We start from the raw sequence: 21,374 nt of genomic DNA on the forward strand, positions 1-21,374 counted from the left end.
TTAAAAACGAGAAACAGTGTTTATATGTTCGATGTGGCGTTGTATGTATTTGATGTTTGCTTACTGGTTTAAATTTGTTGCTGATTTTTCTCGAGACATTCCAGTGATTGATCCCTAATTGTTTGGCAAATTTGTGATAGGAAGGTAAAAAAGGTGGTCCCAGACTAAAGGTCTCTTGAGGGTACCGTTGCACCCCTGAGTGACGCATGGGGAAATTCCAAATATCCCAATATGACCGTAGCAGGCAATAATCCGAAAAGCGTCTCGACTCTGAACAATAACATGCTTCGTAAATAACTTGACCTGTGGTTATCCAACATTATTGGAAATTTAATTCTAAAGAGATCCAATTTCTATTTATTACTTTTTATAATTAACTTCTTAATTCAAGTTACCAGGATTAAGGCCTTAAAAGTTCGCTAAAAAACTTAGTCTATCTTTAACGCCTTACTACAATAGTCATTGACGTATCATAAACCTAAAATACCTAATTAAGGGTCCCGTTAGGGTACCCTAAAAGGTTGTTTCTCGTGGTTCTACCTCCACGGTAAGGTAGTGACCACCGCCATCTTGGAATGAAGAGCCTCTTGAGCGGATTGGCTCACAGCTGCTTGTCGAATTTTTATATAATTTGTACATTTTTGTAAATACGAAACAGTGTCGAGTTAGGCAGGGATCAACTAAGGTCGACTAAACGTCTAAACAAAATATGTTATTAAAATACAGAGTTGAATATATTGAAAACTCTTCATTCCCTCGGCAATCATCTTAAAAACTACCAGCAAGAGGTCGTCCTCGACATTCCATCCGAGGAACTAAGCAAAAAGAGATTAAGGACGCAACGTATGACATGCAACGTAGTTGTATTCCTGAAATGAAAAGATATACTTTAGCACGTGTGAACTGTGTACCTTTTGTATATTACTATCCTTGTTTTTGCGTATCGTTTTACCTTCTTTAAGGAGAATTCGTTAATCTTTCGATGAGAACTTTACAAGTTTAATTTTGGGAAACCTATTACCTCCTTATGTGGTATTATCGTGATTTCCGGAATCTGAAAGAAGAATTTTTTTGAATAACACAGTATTAATAAGTTTCAATGAAATTTCTAATTTACTCAACAACATAATTGATACAATAGTTGTTTGTGTCATTCAGTACTACGCTATACTGAAAACCACTTGATTCTACATTCACCTGTTAGAGATAAAAGGAAAATGCTAGAGGAGGTTACGAAGCAGAAAGACATTTAAACTTTTATTAGATTGGTTTTATAGTTATTACAGATACGTTTACTGTAAATTTCACTTAGCTTCGAACAGAGACTAACTAGAGAGTTGTTACTACCTCACCTCAACGGTTTCCGGTGTTCTTAGAGCGTAAATCACTGCATCCGCGACATCCTTGTCTTTTAACGCCTTTAGATTCGATATTTTGTTCTCTTTCAGCAGACTACGGGTCATTTCCGTATCGACCACACCAGGCGTGATGTTCTATCGAGAAATGAAAATAGTGATGGCGCCACAATGGTTTCTTATGCAGGAATGCAAGATTCCCTCGGTGTTATGCAACAGTGCTCGTTAGAACACATAAACTTTTGATACTAAGTAGAGTTTAATTAGAGTCTTAATTATTAATGGATCGTTGAAAATTGAATTTAACGGCCTACAAAAATTCCAAATTACTCGTATCTCGATTAAAATACCCGGGGGATGCAGTTTCTTACCGTGACTTTGATGCTCAAATCGGACGCAATTACTTCGTGACGAAGTTCGATTCCCAAAGCTCTTAGACCGGATTTACTGGCTCCAAACATGCCGATTGGTATATGTAGGGATTCAGCAAATTGTCCAGTTATACTGTGAACGCGTAAAACGGATTTTGAGATGACAGCGTTTCCGTATAAATGTTAAAAAATGTCGAGAAAACGTAGTGAATTTATCGAGAATATCGCTTGCTTCCACTGGAAGGCAGATATTCACGAAGTACGTGCAATTAGTATCGTATACCTGTTAATATTGATTATATGACCATAGCCATTGCGTTTCTTCAATGATTGTGCAACTTCTCGAGCACAAATTGCTGGTGCTATCAGATTGGTGTCTATGATTTTACGATATTCCTCTGTACTTGAGTCTGCAACACGCACACAGAGAATATTAGTATCTCACTCCTTCTATTCATGAATTTTAGAAAATTTTTAGATTCGACGCTGTTATTTGACCAGTTCATAGGGAGTTTACTTATCTTTTTTTATCTGACTAAGCATTGTTCGTAACTATAACTTTTACAAGCTCATCGTGCAGTGTATAATTTTCGTAGAACGTACAGGCGAAGAATGATGTTACTTTTAATATTAAAATCACATAATGTTCGCTTGATTGATCGACACCAATGAAGTACAAATAACAAGCACAATAAAGTATAATACGTGTTTTATTTGTGAATGTTAGCCTAACAGTTTTTATGTATTTTTTTACACTTGAATAAGCATTCCGATAACCTGAAGAATATTTCTGAATATTTCTTGCCACCCCGATAACGAGTATTTTTATAAATGCCGTTTTATCAAATACTACTCTTATCGTATTGGTGGTTATCGTACATTACATCATTAAGTATAAAAAGGCGTTTCTCACTGTTCGTTGCTAGTTTACAAACGTTGCATCAATATATGAATTATATTGTCAGATAATTAATTACAGTAGACTCACGAAAGTAATTGTAGTCTTCCTACGAACGCGTCAATATTTTCTAAACAATCTCTAAAAACAACAAACTAATAATTCAGATAAATTGAATGCAAGAAGCCTCTCGAACGTTATACGTTAATATTTCGTACGTGGGGCAAATTCTGTTATCAATAAGACTGTCGTCGAATAAAAAATTCTTGGAAGAACTGTACTTAATTGACATTGAACAGAAATACCGGAATATTCGAGAAAAAAATGGAAAAAAGGTCTGACAGATTACCGATCACGAGCGTGTTACTCAGAACAGCAGCGTTGTTTATCAGAATATCAACACCTCCCAGCTGTCTCTCAACCGATTCGAAGGCCTTTAGAATGTCCTCTTCCTTCCTGATATCGCATTGGATCGGGTAAAACTTGTCTTTGCCCAATTCCTGGGCAATCTCTTGAAGTTTGTCCAATCTTCTCGCGAGGCCGATCACTTTCACACCGTCGCTGACCAGAGCTTTCGATATCGCGACACCGATACCAGAACTAGCCCCGGTCACTAACGCTACCTTGCCTGTCCAACGGTTCATCGTTCACGGAATTTCGCCTAAGACTGACTTTACGCCAGGGTCGCCAAGTCCGGTTTCATTATCGAGCAAATTATCCATATTTTTTTTCAACCGTCTGCAATATTGTTTCGCTATCTAAGGTCACAGTGTGCGTACACATAGTCGAAATGAACGGTCTTGCTTTGCTATCGAATGAAAGTATCTTTGAGAAACGTAAAAAGTAGTTCGATCGATAATTTCAAGTTGGAAATGTGTAATTTGCGATGGAAATATCGCGAGCATTTAAATTATGCTGTGGCGATGTTACTTTGAAGCTTTATTTAAGTAAAAACTTCTTAAACTGTTGGTCGCGGAAATTGTAGCCAAAAATTAGTTTCATTATTGTATCATATTTCTGAGGTTTGTTATTTATTGAAAATTGTCACATTTTCTTAGGTCTTACAATTAAAAATTAATGTTAATGGCCTAAAACTGCAAAAAATATTTCACCTGCAATGCTTACGGAGGTCTCATAAAAATTTTCGTGGATATTATGGTGTTATCCACACCAAAATGTTTAAGAAACCTTGATTTAACTAATTAACAAACGGAGAGAGTGCAATTAGTCTAGTTGTATCGTTATGGATCATTGAAATGTGCAAGTCGTTATACCTTAATATACTTAATTGGAATGATGATCTGGTTGAAGAAAAGACTCAGGGTTCAGAGTAAACATCTTTCAGTTTTTTCGCTTGAATAAGTTCTACGTGTAATTATCCATTCGTCCACATGAGAATGAAAAAATAAATTAATTTCCAGTGATTTTTATAATACGTATGATGTTTCCTTCAAATATCTCGTAATGGTTCATTCTATACGTACAACATATTAATGTATGGATAAAGCAACTTGTTTACGCGTATCGTTTTTTAAGTGCTCCACTTCAAATTACAGAGTAATTCTTTGTCCGATCGGTATTTCAGAGCATGGCATCTAAAGTGCTATAAAATGACAAGTAGAATCATAGCCATCCACTTTATTTAAAGGAAACATAAAGTAATCTGATTTTGTTAAACGAATCTGCTTGAACGATCCAACAAGGGAGTCACAATCGCTCTCGAAAAGAGATAAAAACACTACGATCTGTCCTCGTATTGTTATATTATTATAAAAGTCGTATTTGTAATGCTCTTTATGCATTGTTTATTAACGAAAATGGATGAAATGTTAGTAAGCAAAAAATGGCAAGAATTCACCGTCACTTTAATCAATGACCAAGAGAGCGAGACAAAAATATGGAATAGGAGTAAATAAATATATTCGTAAACATTAAATATATAACGAATTGAATTAATAAAAATGAACAGGCATTGATGCGTTAAGTACGCGATCGATGTAAAAAATTAAAGCTACTGGTTGTCAACAAGTTTTTTTACCCATTTATTTACGTTGCATAAATCGACAGTTGGTTATTTTATATGTACATCAACTGATTGCCCTGCACTTTTGTTCTGTACTCTGAAAAAATGACGGCTATAGAAACAAATTGTTCCTAAAAACAAAAGAGGGTCAGAACAGTTGGGAGTTTAATGAAAGTAGTCTACAAATCGGTAGAAACTACATGCAAATACATATTTTGATAAGAATGTTATTTCATGTTATCGATCGACTCGAAGAATACATTTCTTTATTCTACATCCTTTGCATAATGCATATGCTTTGAATATGCGTACATATATGAAGACCATCTTATATTATACAAGGTGAAGCAGTAATTATTAGCACTTCAGATATCTTCGAAACTATAAGTTTCACAGAAATTTTTGCTGATATAAAATTGCACAATACAAAGGGGCTCATTCGTTGACAAAAATAATTTTTTAAGTGGAGGTATGTTGAACATTTGGAGGCTACCATCATTTTTTTAAATGGATCGGTATGTCCTTTCTTCCATAATACGATAGAGCATCTTGAAACGAGTTCAACGACCTGAACATGAAGCCATTGAAGGTCATAGAAAGTAGAAAAAGGCGATAATACTTATGGTTTTGGTAGTAAATGAAACATACGTATTTTAAATGGTAGAGGAATGCATAATGTTTACCGTTTACATCAGTGTGAATAAATACTGCTTGAAGGGCATTTTAATAGTTTGCAGGATAAGTTAAACATGATAAGATTAGTATCAATAAATCACATTGATTGGTAATTTGCATCATTTTGGCAAATGCCAACAGTACCTACCCCCTTGCACGGTGACATAACACCCCTAGATTTCTTTCTGTGGGCTACACTGAAAGAGGAAGCGTACAAAGAAGTACCAACTACACTTTACGACATGCAATAGCGAATTATTTCAGCTTGTGTGTCAATAAGTCGTGACACTATACGATGTGCAAGTCAATCAATCGTAAAAAGAATGCAAAAGTGCATTGCCAGTGGTGGTCATCATTTCGAGCACCTACTATAAACGTATGCTGCATTTACTACCAAAATCGTAAGTATTGTCGTCTTTTTCTACTTTCTATGACCTTCAATGGCTTCATGTTACAGGTTGTTGAATTCGTTTTAAGATACTCTATCGCATCACGGAAGAAAAAAACATACCGATCCATTTAAAAAGATGAAGTTGACCTTCAAATGTCCGACATACCTCCACTTACAAAAAAACTATTTTCATTAACGGATAGACCCTTTCGCACTGTGCAATTTTATATCAGCAAAAATTTCTGTAAAACTTATAGTTACGAAGATATCTGAGGTGCTAATGGTTACTGCCACATCCTGTATATTAGACTGCGCGTGTTAAAACGAGGAATGTTTACATTTAAACCAGTTTCCGCTTACTACGATAGAACAGTGTTCTTCACCTTGTTTAGTTCCTCGATAAATGTCTATATATGTCATCCTCTGATAGCGAATATTACACAATTACGTAAATACACCGCAATTCTTCCTTTTGCATAAACGCTCTTACGATAATGCTTTGTATACATTTCCCATTTATTTTTTACTTTTTATCTTTCCACTTAACATAATGATCTGTACATGGGCAATGAAAAAAATTTCAAGACAAAAATGGACGCTGATGTGTATAGAATGACGAGTATATAAGAAGTACATGACAAAGTATATAATTAGATAATTATTATTATATGTATTTTAAATGTCAATATTTATTCCAGAGTTCGATTTGTATCGATTACAGTTCGCCAATTTTATTTATTAATTATCGGTATTTGTACGGGGCAGTATCTGCAAAAAGTGCTGCAACTGTTAATTCTTTTACCTGAAAGTAATGGATTTGAAATTAGTATCACATAATTTTATCATTTACCTTAAAAGTATCTTCTATTGCTTATTATCTTTAACGTGTCTTATACAATGTATATCTATAGATTTATTAGGTTCTGTACTTAATATTTTTTACTTAATCAACCCTTTGCACTCGGATGTCCCTTCTGAGGGAACGTCGCGGGTCTAGCATATCATAGAAATGCATGCTTCCCCAAGGTTTTCTATTGAAATGGAAACTTTCTATTTCTGGTAGACGTAGTTTGCTAAGATTGTAGATTGCCACTTGCTTAAATTGCTATTCTAACAATATTTTCTATTGCTAACGCTCCGAGTGTAAAAGATTGATCTCAAGATCGGATCTTTTTCTTGCGTAATTAAAAAATAAAAAACCATCTTACTTGTACGTGTGGCGGTGTACTAAGTAAATATATAATAGCTTCGATTACGTCCTTGGTTTCCAAATGTGGTAGTTTTTCTATTTCACGGTCAAGTCCAGCATCCTTCAGAAATGGTAAACTTGTATTCACCAAACCAGGTGACAAACTCTAAGACAAAATTAACTCTTACATTTGTGCTTCTTCCTTTAAATTCATTTTTTATTTTGCTCCTTTGATCTTGCTATTCCGCCTTATTTTCTTAAGAGCATGATTTTTACATTCATCGTGCACAAATATATTTCTAATATTTATTTGATTTATCATTTAACTCTTTTTTTTTAAATACTCTGCAATTTTCTAATTGTTCAATTTAAAAATTATATATAATATAAATAAATAATAAATAAAAATAAAATAAAAAATAAATAAAATAAAATAAATATTGCATACACATAATAGTAGAAAATTATTCACTTTTGAATAACGAAGCGCTATTAACTAGTAATAAAAAACCACAAATAACCACTACTAGTAATTAAAACCCACGGATAATAAGTACTAGTTAACAGCACTTTGTTATCTAAGAACGAATAATTTTCTAATATTATGCGTATACAATATTTGTGTAAATCGAAGTTAACTGTATTCTTTCTATAAACGAGATTGCAACAACGCATTACAAATTATGCAACGAATGCACATGGTAGTATCCAATTTTGTTTTGAAATGTAAATAACCTGATAATTCCCACTCGGAACAGTTCATTCTCTCCGAACTTTTCATTCGGCGATATTCTTATAAAAAAATCTATTCAGATAATTTCACGCATTATTAATTATAATTAATATAATTATAAAAAACTTTAGAAAATTTCACGCATTGTTGTGAAGAAAACAAAATGTGACCGAACGAGGATAACTTACAGTTATCTTAATCGGTAGTTTCAACTCGAGTATTTCCCTCTTCAACGTTTCGGACATCGTAATCAAAGCACTTTTCGTAGCATCGTACATGCAGGTCGGCATGGGTGCCAGGTGAGGGTCGTGTCCAAGTACGCTGTCGGGAAAGATTCGATTAACGAACGATATACAATTTACACGAATTTCTAATATACCTAGAAAGTAGCTAGAGATGTAATACTTTGAATAAAAAAAAGTTGGAACGGTTAATCGACGCACGTATTTACTCTTAATTACATCTATCGCGTTCCACTACCTATTTATGTTAATGATATATCCCGCAGCTTTCCGTTTCTTGAAGGACTGCACAGCCTCTCGCGTACAAATTGCCACAGCAAGTAGATTCAGCTCTACTACGGCTCTTAATTTCTCCGTGGGACTCTCTAGACAAAATGAAATTACTCAATCGCTACGGGGTTCAAACATTTCGCCGTTAAAATTCTAATCGCGTGACGTTCTACCGATGATGGGCACGCCGTACCCTACGCCAGCGTTGTTCACCAAAATGTCCGCGCCGCCTAGAGTCTCGATCAGTTTGAACGCCTTCAGGATATCCTCTTCATTGGTGAGGTCACAGGCCACCGGATGAAAGGTCCCCTTGGCGTTCTTCATCTTCGCGGCGAGTTTGTTCATGTTCTCCAATCTTCTTGCCAGTCCAACCACGTTAATGCCATGTTGAACGAACGCGATACTGAGGTCTTCGCCAATCCCGGAACTGGCGCCGGTCACAATCGCTAGTTTACCGCGCCACTGATCCATCTCGATGAAACACACTTCGCTTACTACCGTTCGAACCACAATCTAACTGGTTTTTATGTTTCGTTTCTATCTAATCGTTCATCCATTACGCTCATGCTGCACTTACTGTCACTAGGTCGAGGGTGACACAGACAAAATAAGCATTGCGTTTTGCAACGATACGTACATAAATAACGATTAGCCAGTTCTGTTTATTATTCGCTAGTGACACTTCCATTTTCATATCGCGGGTCTATTTGAAGTCCATTCTGTTCGCGTTACGAAATGAACTCCCAGTTTCCTCGCGTTCTTCTTGAACATTTTGCTAAATAAGTTACCACACGTGAGAGTAGATGCTTCGTTTTCGTCGAACCTGTTTGGATAAGGTTGTGATCGCATTTTGGGTAATTACATAGAGCTACGGAAGCGTCTTGTTTCACGCAGGAGTTGAAATCGATTCGTTGAAGTTACACGAGAGTATAACGAGTAACTAATGAACTGACGAGTAATTAATGAACTAATGAGTATATCTGACGAGTTCTCGATGCGTTGTTGCACGTTACATAACACATCTCGGAACGACGTATCGAGTAGTTTATTCTAATCTCGACCATGAACATCTAACGTTTTCCGCAATTAAACGGTTTCGAGCAACAACTTCGTTCGTACCTGCGAACGTCGACGCACGTGCAAAGGTAAATAGGATCAGGGGCCAGCGACAGGGATCAACCCCATCCGCGAAAGATGTAAAACTCGTTGGTGTGATAACCTTTCGCTAATCTAATGCCAGTAACGGTACAAACTTCATTATTACATAAATGGTTTATTTTCCAGTGTTCGCATACTAGTACAACCTCGTGCAAGCGTCTGTTGCATTAAAGGAGCGTTGTAACAAGAAGTTTCCTTAACCTGTTAACTGTGGAATTTAGTTTCAAAAGATCACCACAGGGTGCGGAATTAAAAACAAGCAACAAACGTGTATACACGTCGAACGCAGGGCAAATTGTACTATTATACATTTTGCGAAAAACGAGGATGGATTACATTTTTATTCGTCAAAAAAGCTGAAAATTCGTTTCTGAATACGTTATTCTTACTAAAAGCTTGAGAATTGTCAAAAAATAAGAAAATACATAAACAAGAAGAATGGAAGATAGCAAGAATAAACAAGAAAAGTAAGAAAATGGTTTACAAAATTTCAAGCTATGCATATAAAGGGAACATACCAGCAAATAATATTCTTATTACATTTTATTGAGATTTCCAGTTTTTATAGTGAATGGTAATTTTTTATTTTACACGACGAGTATACATCGCAGTAGCATACGAGTCAAACGCATCGCAGTAGAGATTTGGTTTAACAAGTAAACACGTCGAACGCACTTAACTGGTTAATTCAGAGGTACTTAAATGTAAGAAGAGAGAAGAGTGGGAAGATTACAGAGGAGCATCGAGGAATAACTATAAAGGGCAAAAGGAGTGAAGAAGTCTGGGTGGTAACCCTGAAGATTTCATCCACCAGTTGAAATTGAATTCCGTTGAGTTTTTGTTAAACGTAGAACCTGGTCGGTTCTCTTCCATTCATCTCGTAACAGTTCGTTCTAGAGGCGGAAGCGGCTGGTGTCGAGGAATGGATACAAAAAATAGTATAACATGAAATCATTAGCGGTTTCGTTCGAGATACACAACGCAAGGATATTGTGCGGCGTGATTACTCATGGAAACTTTGATTCGCTCCGCTCTGTTGCCTCTCTCGTCGTATCAAGGCCACCGCTTGCCCTTTAGAATTCTTTCCGCGCAGATTATTTGCAACTTCTCGACTCCCGCGAACAGAGTTGTAACTTGTGCTCGCAACGAGTATCGTAATTTACATTGCAAGTGTTATTAGTATTATTTTCTCTTCCCAGTTACACGCCAATTAAACGTGTCTCAAGTATTTTACGATGTTAATAAATTCATCAGTTACAACTTTGAGCAAAATATATTGAAATGAGGCTAATGAAACGCTGGTTTAATTAACATAATGTTGTATCACTTGTAAGCGTAGAGATTCATATATGCAGGATGATGTAATAATTATATCCGCTTAGTAAAAATATTAAACGAACATTCCTATTCCATACAAAACCTGTATGGAAAAGAAATGCGTCGTGGTAGAAACATTTTTTGTATGAACACGTGCGAAGTGAAGCTTTGAAGAAGAAATTCGTTAAGAATACCATTTGTTTCTGCCGCACTTTCGACAGCAACATATTCGTAAGGAATCATCAGAATGATCGGGGCGAAAGTCATATTTTAATCATACGAAGAGGGTTTTCCGTGTACCCGGTGATCGTCGATGCGCAGAGGGTTCGAAAAGTGGCGTAACAACCGTGCTACATTATAAGAATTCATCTGGCGACATCTTCGTACGCGTGACAAGACTGTTTCCTGGAGTCCTGCCAAAGACAAGACCATCGAACGAGAATTGACTTGACGAAGTTCGTAGGGGCTCTGTCCTGTCTGCAATGACGTTTTCCATCGTGCGTCCCCGCTGATGCAGCTCGCAATTTCCGCACTCTTCGGAAGAGACACGTTCGCCGATTTAGCAGGAAATAATCGGAAAATTGTTTTACATCTCCATTAGAGGAAGAGAGGGGGGAGCACTGAGCTGTTTGAAACGAAGATCAAAAATTGAGAGAAAATATGCGTTAGAGGAATACAGAAATGAGAGAAAAATGCGTTAGAGGAATACTAAAATGAGAGAAAAAATGCGTATAGAAAAATACAAAAATATAGTTTTATTTTATTTGATAAGGTCTAAGTATGGAGAACGTTTAAAATATAGATGGACAGAGTGATCGTAATTGGAATGTGTTCGCGGTGACGAAAAAAGGGACGCTGAAGGGGTTTGCATTAGAATTCGAACCGAAGGCACAGGTAGAAGGGAAGACAAAGGACCACCGTGTCAAGGACGATATCGAGAATCCTCGGAAAGTGTTCGCGATCAATCGTGGCAGGTTTATCCTCCATTTCGCTAGACTGCATTCTTGACTTACGATCCGGGCCGTGCCAGGAGATCGGCGAACATCTGCAAGATAAACAAGAAAACGGGTGGAGAAATATGAACGAAAAGCTGAGGAAATTCGCGGACCGAGAAGCGTATTTCTCAATTTAAAGTGTTTGCACGGCTGAAGCAAGAACAGATTATCGAACGGTATTGTACGGTGACGTTTGAATACTATTATCGTGTGTACAAGAAAAATCGCAACGTTTTGTACGTAAAATTTATTTATCTGGTACGAACTCGCACAGAGAATCAGACGACAGTTAACATTTTCGAAGCACGCGCGATTTTGTTCCACGACATTAAAATGCCTTGTTATTCATCTGCTAGCCACGAGGTAATTAAAATAATTAGAGCAAGGATATGAAAAAACGGGAAAAAAGTATCTGCACTACATTAAGTTGCACGTTAATGTCTAATATAGCCTTCGCTCTATTATAAAAACAAATATAAAAATAGAGTGAGAAACTTCATCGATAATTTCATTCATTCCTGAGTGCTTCAATGTATATTTGAATTACAAATGATAGAAGTGTTATATATCGCGTCCAAGAGAACGGATTTGTAGGCGACTGCGAATTGTGTGTGTTTATATAAATGTTGCGCAGGTATACTCCTTTCATTTTCTACAGTTTACTTGTTTTGCGTTGCTTCTGTACTCGATATCGATAGCCAAGATGGTTGAAATTCCATTATACTCGGTGGCAAGGTGTCCTGACCCGAACTTTTTCAGAAAAGTAATCCCGGCTCGGTTGCGAGTCAACAAGTCAACGAAACGCGAAACTTTTCGCGCGAGACGCTGCTGTAGTATCGCATTGTTCACGAGAAACTTCAAAATACGATCGAGTTTTGACGATCTTCCATGGTAATATGCATACGTGAATATCGATTGAAACGCACTAAGCCTCTGTCTAGAAATAACAGACAATTTCATTCAAGACACGCTGAAACAACGCGACTTCCTCTACATGCAGATTTTCCATTATTTTTGGGGGTTTTACATTTTCTACGCTTTATTACAGTTTCGTTTTTTAGTTCGTTGATTGTCGTTTGATTTTTGCTAATTTTTGTTCACCGTATAAACCTAAAAAGCTCACGCGGATCGTTTTTCCTTTCCAGTGACAAACGTCCACGGATTCATTTCGCCAGATGATGAAGCGACTTCCGGGCTGGGGCTTGCACGAAAGTGGAAGACTTTCGTGAGCATCGTGGCCCGAGCAAACATGGAATATTGCAAATTAAACTCGGCTTGCTATCCAGCTGCACCTTTTCTTGTCTACACAGGAAGGCAAGGTCTGTGTACTTTCGTTTTTATATTCCACCGTTTCTTGTCTTTTGAGACAATTCGCCGCGCCGTTTGTCGCGGTTCCCGTGGTGTTTTTCAATTTCCATCCCGTGCGTGGAACACTTTGCACGAGCACAGTGATTCGTCGCTTAAAATTTTGGAAAGTTTCTATAACGCGGAGTTTAGAAATAGTTTCAGTAAATTTAGTATATAGTAGACATTTTCATAAGACTTTATATGTATTATAGTATTTTATTACTTCATGTTTCGAATGAATTTCGAACTTCATTTTGTTTTATTCTCTTACAAAAAAAAAGCTACGTAACTCGTACAGTTTCTGTAGAATAAAATTGGAATACGGTTCGTTGCATTTTAACTTCGTTATTGGCATCAGAAGTCCATTAAATCACAGTATTAATTAGTACCTTCAGTTGTTCCAATTAACATCGAGGAGAGTTAAGGAAATCCCGGGTTTGCCATTGACAAATTGCAGCAAGTCAGGCTACAAGTTTATTCTTAATTGTGAGATGCTCATTAAAGCTTCTTCGTATCGATCACCACCGAGCCAACAACTGCTTCTCTTTCTCTCCAAATAATAAACGAACCAAAAAAAAAGAAAAAGGGAAGACGATGAAGGAACTAATCTTCCGCTGGCTAATTCCGATTCTCGTAATTACCAAGAACCTTCTTCAAAATCGAAATATTTCGCGGATAATCCTCATAATATACTTTAATTTCTTTTTTAAAATATTGCAATTGAGAAACTATGTAGAATCGTAAGGAAACGACACATATTTCGCTACCTGCACATCTAATACGAAGTTCACCGGTACGAAAATTTAGAACATCGTTGAAGAGTATTGTGTGCCAAGATCAAACATTCTCAGAGAATTTTTGGACGCTTTCTTTACTCAGTTTTTTGCACACTGCCTCAGAGGAGGAGATTAAACGGTAACGTTCCACCTGGTACGATTGTGTAATTAAATTGAAACGCGAGGGTAAATCGAGACGTGCGTGGCTTGATCTGGTGTATTCAGACGATTAATGCATATCCGGCAATCAAATGAGGGGATTAATGGATTGTCTTGTAGTGAAAGTTGGTGTGGTTACCGATCAGTAATTGGCAATTTTGCTCTGATCACAAACTAGCAATTCGCAATAGTATATTACTACATATATAGATATTTACGCAGACAATTTTAATCGATTCTTAATTAATTCTCGGGTAATTGCAAGACTTTTTAAGCTGTATGAACGGATATATGGGGTTTCTCGCAACCATCAACCATTCAACCATTCAATCTGGGCTATAGACGCATACATGCCCACACGCACAACGTCGCTCAAACACAGCTCAGCACTCAAAAAGTTAAAGGCCAACCACTTCTTCTAACCTCTGAAAATTATTACTGATTTGCACTTTAATTATACCATTAAAAAGAAATGGTCTTATGTATGTCGACATACAGAGATATCAGGCGCCATTTTAGCTACTGTATTAATGCCACTGACCTATCAATAAGGCACAAGTTAATATGAAGAAAGCAGCTTCACATTTACAGAACGAATGGACCAAGAAAATAATGCATTTTGATCCTCAAAGGGTTAACTTAATTTTTAACCCTAAAGACAGCTTTCTACAGAAGATTTGTAACGACCAATTTTGCTATCCTAAGTGTCGGCCATCTTATCGTCGCACAACTCAGCGCTCAAAAGGAGAAATCGATACGCTATACCAAATATTGCGTGCACATAAATATTCGCACGATGTTAACCGCGGTAGACATAAATCGCTCGATCCTCGAAGTGTTCGCGACCCAAAGTTCTTCTCAAATTATGCCACCGTAACGAAGAAAGTCGACGGCGGCGAGAAGAAGGGAAGAAAGTTCCCTTTGACGATTAGAAATCCGCCAATTCAACGAGGCGGTCCATTTATATTCCGCGGGACGAGATAAAGCGTCTGAAATGAAATTAATCAGTGCTCGATGCAGATACCGTTAAGCGTCGAACGAGGCAGGAAGGTGGGATATACTCGAGGTAGTGGAAAAGCATCGAAAGCACTCCGCGAAAGTTCTTCGGTAAAGAGGTTTCAACCGAGCAGACTCGCGTTCCATTCGCGCTCTGTCTTCTTCCCTTCGTCTCCTTTTTTACCCCTTTCCTCTTACTTTTTCTTACGGGCTCACCCTGTATACGTGTTGCAAGCACGGCTCGTTTTTTTAAAAAGCGAGAGGAAAGAAGCTTATAACGTCAGGCTGGTTGCCTTTTTTTTGAAAAAGGGAAGTTGTTCGGTCGTTTGAACGCAGATAAGGTAGAGGAGCAACCAAGGGCGATCTACCAAAGGGGTTGCCTTTTGGAAACAGGATAGAGGGTATGAAAGGGGGGCTAATGATTACGTGGTGATTACGCGATACAATAACACGTTTCTTGTATTCATATTCATCGTGGCAATTATAAATCATTTTTTTACTAAGGTATTTTATTAAGTCTTTCAAAATTCATTCTAATCTTAATTTCGTTGACTCTATTTAAAGGCCTTCGTAGCAGTTAGTACGAACTTTTGCTGTGTAATTAAACTAGTTGTAATTAATTCTTGTATCGGCTTTTTGAATACTTTTAATTAGTGATGTAATAACATTTTATTTGCTGTGCAAATTTTATGCAAGGTGTTCAAACAGTTGTGTACATGTAAATAACATAATTACAAAGAGTTTAGTATTTTCTGATATCTTAAAAATTTTTATGCAACAATAATACAGTTACTAGTAGATAGATTAGCATGATAATAACTTCTTAAAGTAAAGTTTAGAAGAAAAAATGAAGTACACTGCAAAGTTTACGGTAATGCAATGTAAAGTTTTAATTGAGAACAATATTAACGCAAATCTAATTTCAAACAGAAGTAACAAATCTTGATACATAAATTGATATCGCAAAGAATAATTATTTATATAACGACCTTTGAAACACTTTTACATTTAATAGAGTATAATCATTTATTATTACCAACATTATCACACACGTATTTTATATATTAATATAGATGCATGCTCCTCTCTCCATAAGAAAACTAATTAAAACTTCGTTTCGTTTACCAGCCACCAACTAGCCATACACGACAAATGATCACAGAAGCGTAACAATGTTCCCACAGAAATTATCGCTATAACAACCACCGAGCTATCCCTACACCTACGAACTACGTCCTCAGTCATTTCCCTCCAGATCTTGGTTATCCACTGGACCTCGATTTAATCGAACCGCTTGTCCCTCGATTAGCATTAAACCTACCAGAGCGGTCAAATGACCGCTTTTCAGATTCTAATCAAAAATCTTTTCTAATTATTACACGACAATTACTTTTACGTCTCATCACCCACGATAAATTCCGTATTATTCATAACCACTAGAAAAGACTACAACATTTATTGAAAAAGCGTGCATTTGACCAGAATCAGTAGAAATAAGTATATACAAAATGCCAGTAAATTTAGCGTTAGTTAATCTTCCGTCCCCACAGTAATTCCTCCATCCACCCCTTTAATACTACCTACACGTATTCATAAAATCATTCCATTAACCGTCCAAAGGGAAGCAACCCCCTCAAAAGAGATCCACCTTACCTTTCAGTCGTCTATTCCGTCAGAGACTCCGCAAATTTCATCGTGAAAACGGCTCGATTGTCAAAAGAGAGAGAGAGAACCAGTGAGAGGGAGGGAGGTAGAGTCATCCTCGTCAACGGCAAAGCAATGAAAAAGAATATCCCTTTCTGTGACGGGTGGTGCGCGCAGGTATCTATCTATACCTCGAAGTTCATTCCACCGTCGCGGTGGCGGAAATCAACGGCTGGCGTTGCCAGTGCATGCAGGTTAAGAGGGGGATTCTTTTCCTCGGAGTTACGCGGCCGCAACGGCGAATATAGGTTATCGGGGATGTAAAGCGAAAAGAGGGTGGGCCGCGTTCGTGGAGGTCGAAGCGTAGGCGCGGGCGGCGTAGATAGCGGCGGACGGGCGCTCGCTGGGGGGTGGGTTAAAGAAGATCCTGAATATCGCTGACGGTGCCATCTTGGAGCGCTCTTCACGCGAAGTTTCTCCGTTTAACTCGTCGTTCCCAGCCGCATCCTTGTTTCCCATCCATCCATCCATCCATCCATCCATCTTTTATCGCCGCGCCCGCGAGCCCAGCCGATCACCGGATAACTGCGACGGTCCACGCAGCTGAACCGGAAACACCGCGACGCGGGACGTTAACGACGCTTCAACCAGGATTTCTCAGCCTTGTCGTTTCTATCTGCGACTTCGCACGGTTCACGGTTACTGGCCATTGAATTTCCGATCGCTCGTAATTTCCTTTCGTGCCTCCAGTGAAATTCAGAATAAAGTCTGAACGAAATTTTATTGGCAATTTTATTGTTTAATGAAATATACATTTTAGGACACATTTTATTAGTTACTGATTTATGCTACTGTTTTTGGACGTCTGATTTTTTGGTATTTTTTAAAGAAGATGGTATTTCCTTAATTCAATTAAAGTCTGAAAGAAATTTTATTGGCAATTTTATTGTTTAATGAAATATACATTTTACGCAGACACGTTTTATTAGTTAGTAATTTATGCTACTTTTTTTGTACGTCTGATTTTTTGGTATTTATTGGAGAAGATGGTATTAGTGTGGCCTAGCATTCTTATCTTAGGATTTATGGTGAAACCTGTTGACCTTCGAACAAGTTCTTCTGCTCATAAATCACAATTTCGGTTAATCGGCTCCCATATGGATCTTCTCTCTTATTATCGGGTATTTAAAACGATTGAATCAACTCTCTTGATTCTAATCCATACGAATAGTTTCAATTCAACGGTTTGGGGTTGTAATACGCGCTGGATGAATTACCAGCACGTTTCAGGGTTGTTCAAAAGATTCATCGATGCTGAAGGTTTCTTTATTCCTTCGCACTTTTCTACCCGCGTCACGTCTAGTGGTTCATGTGAGGTGAAAGTTTTTAATTTTTAATGATTCCTTCTAATGCTTTGTTTAACTGGTGTTTAAGTGTTTCACATATGCTGAAATGTTTGTGTTCTGTGAGAAAGCGCTCGAATATTTAGTAAAGATAATTATTATAATATTTTATGGAATAGATAAGAATATTTATTATTATCTTTCTTAAGATATTAATATTTCAGTCAGGTAGAAAGACTTAATTTTCTTTTTAAATTCCTATTTAAAATGCAATGTTAATTGCAACACGCAGCATGGCACTGGGTGTATGTCCTTCGTTTTTTTTTAATTCAAGCTAAGGCATATCACGTAGAATTTCGATGCTCGCTGCGAAACACTCATTGTTCTGTGATTTCTGTAAATATCTTCGCGTTGCGGGATTACACTTCAGCCTTCGCAGAATCGGCAAACCGTGAAACGCAGCCCAGTTAAAAAGAACGATTTTTGGCAAGCCGGTTCGAGACGTGGGAAACTAAAAGCGCCGGAAATAATAAATTTCGAGTCAGATAAGATTTACAATGGCAAAATTGTCGAGCTGTACGCAATGTCTGTAAATCAACACGGATTTTTAAATCACATTCGAATCGATCGGAAAAATAATTACGATTTTAAATGTTGAAATACAATATCTATTTATAGAAGACACTGTGTCATCTGTTTTATGACGTCTGAGGAGAAATAAATGTCACTTCCTGTTTGGACCTGTACCAAACAACCATTCTCTGGTTTTCTTCTCGCGCAGCTCCCGCATTTCGGATAGAATCAATTTTGTTTTAAATAAATTACGTATCGATTTGAAGCAACGTCAGAAACTGGACGAAACCGAACGAATTTGTGGAAAAGCGGCAAGATATACGACGCTACGTGTCCATAATATCAATGTCTCGCTCGTGATTTAGGGAGAGACCGCGTTTCATCAAATCGCGCCATCAACAACAGCGAAAAAGTATATAAAACGTATTATCGCGAGGATGGTTTTTCTTGCGGACCACCAGATGTTCTCTGGCGAACCCCTCGAAATCGCAAATGAATCCAGCAGATGTTCCCCTCGACTGATAAGGGGGAACTGCCCTTGTTGAGATAAATCTGATATCTAAAATTTTATACTGATACGAATAGCGGGGGATCTTGGCGTGCAATTTACGCTTTTTTCTGCTCAGCCAGACTGCACGATTTGAATTGTAAATCGTGTCGGTGGTACATTTTCCGGTGTGAAAGTATTTCAGTGATTTCGATTCGCTCGTGTCCGTTGCTAAATTTAATGGAACACACGTTTCTATTCTTATACGCATAATTTTCATAATCTTTCTAATTCATTTCAGCACGTTGAGATACACATGTAAACTATTCCAGTTTTTCACTATCGAAAAGCGGTGACTCGTTAAGATTAAACGCATATCAATTGAACATGATGAATTCTACATGCACGAATGGATTTCTCATGTTCGAAATGTTACTTTCACTTCTTTGCTTCATAAACAGGATAATCTGTAATAATCGAGGTCGCCTAGGCTAGATTTCCTCAGCAATAAATAAGTACTAAATATGCTTTTACGATCTTTACCTTTGCTGCATTAAAGAGACCAATTTGATTAAAAAGTTTTACGTCTTTTATCTGGTAACTCTTTGTCTCGCAAATCTTCAGTTAAAAATGTTGCAAAAATTGTTCGAACCTCCGCGAGGACAGTTTCAACGACAATCGAGCGATCCTCGCGGAAAGGAAAAAAAATGAAAGGAGGGCACGAGCGAAACAAACAATAAGGCGGCGTTTTCAATCACAGCTCCTACTTATTCGCTCGACGTCGCATAAATTTTCATTCTCCCTTCGCGAGCTGTGCGAGTGAATAAATGACACGCTATTAAATGTCGTCGACGGGGGTCAAAGGGGAACCGCGAAATCTCGTCGCGAGAATGGCGTTGCTGGCGAACGGGGGATGAAACCCCGCAGAGCAGAGATCGCGCGTTTCGAAAATTGCGTCTCGCGATTTCGCGGTGAAATTTACCATTAAGTTGTCGACGAGGCGAGGGCGGAATACGTGGGAGAGGAGAAGAAAAAAGGAGGCGAAAGCAGATCGTTACCTGTATTCCTTCAGGAGGCCATCAAGACCGCCGCAGTAGTCAGGAGGGAGTAGGAAGGACGCGAGATCGATTTCCGGATTAAATTACCGATTCCTCGGGATCCACCCGATACTGAAGTAGGGAAAAAGGTTTACGTAAATAGTAGTAATCATTGGCAACCTCAATTCGAGAAATATGGTTCCCTCGCCTCTCCGTTAATAAGACGCTAACAAGGTCTTAAATCGATGCGAGAGTGTCCGCGTTGCCTTTACATAATACTTCTTTTGCGCTGCTGTTGGGAATCGGTTTTAATAACAGTGTTGTGGCCTTGTCAAGTGACGTGTAAGAGGTGTTTGAGTCATTATTAGCAGCATTAATCGGCGATACTTGTCTCTATTGAAAAAAATCTACAAGACTGGTTTCTGTGAGGAATTATCCTTGAAGACTTTGCGATTCACTTTTGAAAGATTGATCGAGACGAGATCGGTTTATTATGAATTAGAAATGAAAATTTGGTAAAAGTTTAGAGCATATTTTGTAAGAAAAACACGTTTAAATATCGTAATAAATATACCAGAAGCGTAGAGTGGAGTAAATGGTATTTTAATGAGATATTTAAAGGGGTTGTATAATATTTCCATTAATTTCGTTCGTCAGTTGCTAAATTATATCGATGCTTTTAAGTGAAACCGTATTTCGCGGTCTTTTATGTAAGAAACCGACACAAGCGCGCGCCTGTGGCAGCGATATTTAACGATTTAATTAAAGGAGTGCAAAAGTCGAGGTCGCAAAAAAGCACGTCTAAGATACGCGCGATACAAGAGGGCCGAGGGGGAAAAAAGAGGATATCAGCAATTTTAACAGACGATAACCGCGTCATCAATGAACCGTCGAGGGATGAAGTTCCCTCTTTGCCTCGACAATTAGCTTTTAACGTTCGTCTACCCAGTGAAATTTACGCACGCGAACATTTACGATATCTTATACCTATTTCTTTTACTGTAATATCGTTTTATATTCCATCTTGATGAGTCTTTTTTTTTATTCTATGCATATACGTATAATACAATCGAAATTCAAATTTCTTCGATACTTCGTATATCTTCGTCAATTTAAAAGATGCAACATTTCAAACATGTAATAGCAGCAATCTTCGTCTTTTTTTGCATTGTAAGCACATATGTATAATGCAAATCGAAGCGGAAATTCAAATCTCTTCGATGTTTCCTATATCTTCGTCAACTTAAAAGGTGCAACATTTCAGACACATAGTAACAGCAATCTTAATGCTTGGTATGCTTTATTGTAAGCAAATATGTATAATGCAAATCGAAGTGGAAATGCAAATCTCCTCGATATTTCCTACATCTTCGTCAACTTAAAAGATGCAACATT

General features: G+C 37.6%; 3 protein-coding genes across 4 annotated transcripts in view; 2 read left to right on the forward strand and 1 right to left on the reverse strand.

Annotated features, from left to right (window-relative positions):
- The window catches only part of LOC143422555 (transmembrane protein 70 homolog, mitochondrial), a 153,780-nt gene that overhangs the window by 42,668 nt on the left and 89,738 nt on the right, over window positions 1-21,374 (forward strand). The gene's annotated exons all lie outside the window — the stretch shown is intronic.
- Grd (GABA-gated ion channel) overlaps window positions 1-21,374 on the forward strand; it is a 93,844-nt gene that overhangs the window by 13,935 nt on the left and 58,535 nt on the right. The window contains exons 1-2 of one of the 2 annotated variants that reach the window (XM_076893277.1): window positions 11,658-11,793; window positions 12,763-12,936. The gene's annotated coding sequence lies outside the window, so the exon portion shown is untranslated. Of the gene's footprint in view, window positions 1-11,657; window positions 11,794-12,762; window positions 12,937-21,374 lie in introns of those variants that run through there. The other variant, XM_076893278.1, reaches the window with a different exon arrangement.
- Window positions 6,441-8,681, reverse strand: LOC143422554 (dehydrogenase/reductase SDR family member 11-like). The gene is made up of 5 exons (XM_076893302.1): window positions 8,321-8,681; window positions 8,116-8,242; window positions 7,824-7,956; window positions 6,922-7,068; window positions 6,441-6,515 (listed from the first exon to the last, which is right to left on the reverse strand). The coding sequence occupies exons 1-5, from the start codon at window positions 8,616-8,618 to the stop codon at window positions 6,456-6,458; spliced, it is 765 nt and encodes a 254-aa protein (XP_076749417.1). The 5' UTR covers window positions 8,619-8,681; the 3' UTR covers window positions 6,441-6,455.

The sequence above is a fragment of the Xylocopa sonorina genome, chromosome 3 (genome assembly GCF_050948175.1).
Source record: "Xylocopa sonorina isolate GNS202 chromosome 3, iyXylSono1_principal, whole genome shotgun sequence".
NCBI classification, from domain to species: Eukaryota; Metazoa; Arthropoda; class Insecta; order Hymenoptera; family Apidae; genus Xylocopa; species Xylocopa sonorina.

Coding starts and splice junctions, on each gene's coding strand:
- LOC143422554 (XM_076893302.1), bottom strand. CDS start 8,618: ATGGATCAGTGGCGCGGTAAACTAGCGATTGTGACCGGCGCCAGTTCC. Junction 8,243..8,320: donor GTACGGCGTGCCCATCATCG/GTAGAACGTCAC, acceptor CATTTTGTCTAG/AGAGTCCCACGGAGAAATTA. Junction 7,957..8,115: donor TATATCATTAACATAAATAG/GTAGTGGAACGC, acceptor CTTTCCCGACAG/CGTACTTGGACACGACCCTC.